We start from the raw sequence: 2,842 nt of genomic DNA on the forward strand, positions 1-2,842 counted from the left end.
CAGGGAGATATCTGTACACTGACTGGTATCTCTCTCTCTCTCATTAGTGTATTGTTGTGTCCCTCCTAACCTTATACATCTCCATCAGATTCCCCCCTCAACATTCCCTGGTCCGAAGAAAACAACCCGAGCATATCCAGCCTCTCTTCTTCGCTGAAATGCTCCATCCCAGGCAACAATCCAGGTGAATCTGCTCTGCACTCCCTCCCAGTGCAATCCCATCCCTCGGTGCGGTGTGGCTGACCAGAACTGCACACAGTACTCCCAGCTACAGCCTATACAAGGACCTGTGCAGCACCAAATATAAACCTCCCTGCTGTTGTATACCACGGGAAAGGCTCGTGCTCTCTTCACCAGCCAAAGAACCTGTCCTTGCACCTTCGGGATCTGATTCAGTCAGTGACTGATTGATAGAATCAGACACAGAGGCAGAATGAACGTGCCACGATTTTATTTAGTGAAGCCCCAGTGGGGAACCAGCAGCCGTTTCCACGCCAATCAATCATTCCGGCTGCCTCCCAGGTTACATGATTTGCCGGCTCAATCCTGAGGGGGTCATCCCAGCCTGAGACGCCCCCCGATTCGATCCCATCTGCAACCCGATGATGGTCTGACCCTGTCGCATCTGTTCCTCGGTGAAATCGCGAGGGTTCTGCGCAGCTTTCCTGGTCGCAGAGCCGGAAAAAAGGACAAGAATGAGAAAACTGATTGTGGGCCAGGTCCCCGACCTGCTCTCACTCTCCAACCCTCTTGCCCTGAGGGAGCTCAGCACGGGGTGTCACAACAAGACAAGGTATGCCCATCTCCTCCGCCCCTGGTCCCTCTACACTGTCTCCTCCCATCAAACCTTCCCAGGACAGGGACAGCACGGGGTTAGATACAGAGTAAAGCTCCCTCTACACTGTTCCCCATCAAACACTCCCAGGGCAGGGACAGCACGGGGTTAGATACAGAGTAAAGCTTCCTCTCCACTGTCCCCCCATCAAACACTCCCAGGACAGGGACAGCACGGGGTTAGACACAGAGTAAAGCTCCCTCTACACTGTCCCCCATCAAACACTCCCAGGACAGGGACAGCACGGGGTTAGATACACAGTAAAGCTCCCTCTACACTGTCCCCCCATCAAACACTCCCAGGACAGGGACAGCACGGGGTTAGATGCACAGTAAAGCTCCCTCTACACTGTCTCCCATCAAACACTCCCAGGACAGGGACAGCACAGGGTTAGATACAAAGTAAAGCTTCCTCTACACTGTCCCCCCCATCAAACACTCCCAGGACAGGGATAGCACGGGGTTAGACACAGAGTAAATCTCCCTCTACACTGTTCCCATCAAACACTCCCAGATCAGACCTCACCATTGCCTTTCCCGGGACTCACCGTGGGAACCAGCTCGGGTCACCTCGAAAATATCCATCGTCTTTGGAGATTGCTTTCCCTCCCAGTGCCATCAGAGACTGTTGAACAGCTGGTAAATTTTTAGCTGACAGACAGAGAGAAACTCCTGTCATTTGTACTGTTATTGATCTGTGGAAACGAAGAACAAGAGGTGGCCATTCAGCCCCTTCGCCAGCCTGTCCCATTGGAACAGCGTGAGGCCATTCAGCCCATTTCGTCACCTGTCCCACAGCAACAGGAGGCCATTCAGCCCCCTCTCTCACCTGTCCCACAGCAACAGGAGGCCATTCAGCCCCTTCTCTCGCCTGTCCCATAGCAACAGCAGGAGGCCATTCAGCCCCTTCTTCAGCCTGTCCCACCAGCACTGGAGGAGGCTACTCAGCCCTCCGTGTTCCAGGAGGATACATTCAGCCCATTTCGGATTTTGCACCCACGAACAAGAGGAGACCATTCTGCCACCTCCGAATCCTATTTCCCCATTCGGCTGCCCCGAGGAAGATCCTTGGCATCTGTTCGAGGTGACCAGCTCACCTTCCCACAAGTCCACTGTCTGGAAGAGGTCGGTGGCAGTGAGTCCATAGTCCGTCATGGCCTTGAGGAACTGGGAGATCTGTTCCATCTGGGTGAAGGCCCGTTCAGAAACCTGGATCCTTTTGATGGGGCGCCTCTCCGGCGGGTTCAGGCTGTTGATGAGGTGGCATAGGACCTGCACGAGAGGCAGGCAGTGTTAGGAAGAGGGAGGAAGCAAACACGTTTCCACCTTACACTCAACCTGACCTCTTCCCTCACTAGCGTGGCATCCCACTTCCCCCCCAAGAAACATTCCCTCCCCACTCCTGAGGTTTCAGATTTCAGTCCAGGGATGCAAATTCTTCGGGAACACTAACTCTACTGAGATGACCTTGTTCGCTCAACCCACCTCCAATCCATGAGAGGGACAAGAAGAGAATGGACATCCAGCTGAATGCAATCCCATTCCCCTTTCCCAACTCAAACCCCAAACTCAATCGCAAACTTACCAAACTCGATGCTGAAACTCTGCTCCAAATTCAGACCCAACCCCCAAAAATTGAAATCTCAAATTCCACACCCCCGCCCACCATAAAGCTCAATCTTCACCTCAAATGTTCAAACCTCCAGTCCCGATCGACTAATCTCAAACCCACACTGAGGCTCAAACTCCAAGCTTAAATGCAAACTCTAACTTTGGCTGCTTGCTCTGATGTGAAGCCCAAAAGTAGTCCCAAATTTAAACCCAACATCTTAAACTCAATTCCAAACCCAACCCAATGGGAAGGCTCAGTGGTTAGCACTGCTGCCTCACAGCGCCAGGGACCCAGGTTCGATTCCACCCTCGGGCAACTGTCTGTGTGGGAGTTTGCACATTGTCCCACTGTCTGTGTGGGTTTCCTTCGGGAGCTCCGGTTTCCTCCCACAGTCCA

General features: G+C 53.1%; 1 protein-coding gene across 4 annotated transcripts in view; it reads right to left on the minus strand.

Annotated features, from left to right (window-relative positions):
• Positions 1–434: 434 nt before the first annotated feature.
• The window catches only part of LOC125482237 (transgelin-3-like), an 8,504-nt gene continuing 6,096 nt past the window's right edge, over positions 435–2,842 (minus strand). For 2 of the 4 annotated variants that reach the window (XM_048594267.1, XM_048594268.1), the window contains exons 3-5: positions 1,932–2,106; positions 1,383–1,485; positions 435–665 (exon numbers count right to left, since the gene is read on the minus strand). In XM_048594267.1, coding sequence (XP_048450224.1) covers positions 524–665; positions 1,383–1,485; positions 1,932–2,106 — 420 coding nt within the window. In that variant the 3' untranslated portion in view covers positions 435–523. Of the gene's footprint in view, positions 666–1,382; positions 1,530–1,663; positions 2,107–2,842 lie in introns of all 4 variants that reach the window. The other 2 variants (XM_048594266.1, XM_048594265.1) reach the window with 1 other exon arrangement.

Source organism: Rhincodon typus, unplaced genomic scaffold (assembly GCF_021869965.1).
Source record: "Rhincodon typus isolate 14 unplaced genomic scaffold, sRhiTyp1.1 hic_rhity00007513, whole genome shotgun sequence".
NCBI classification, from domain to species: domain Eukaryota; kingdom Metazoa; phylum Chordata; class Chondrichthyes; order Orectolobiformes; family Rhincodontidae; genus Rhincodon; species Rhincodon typus.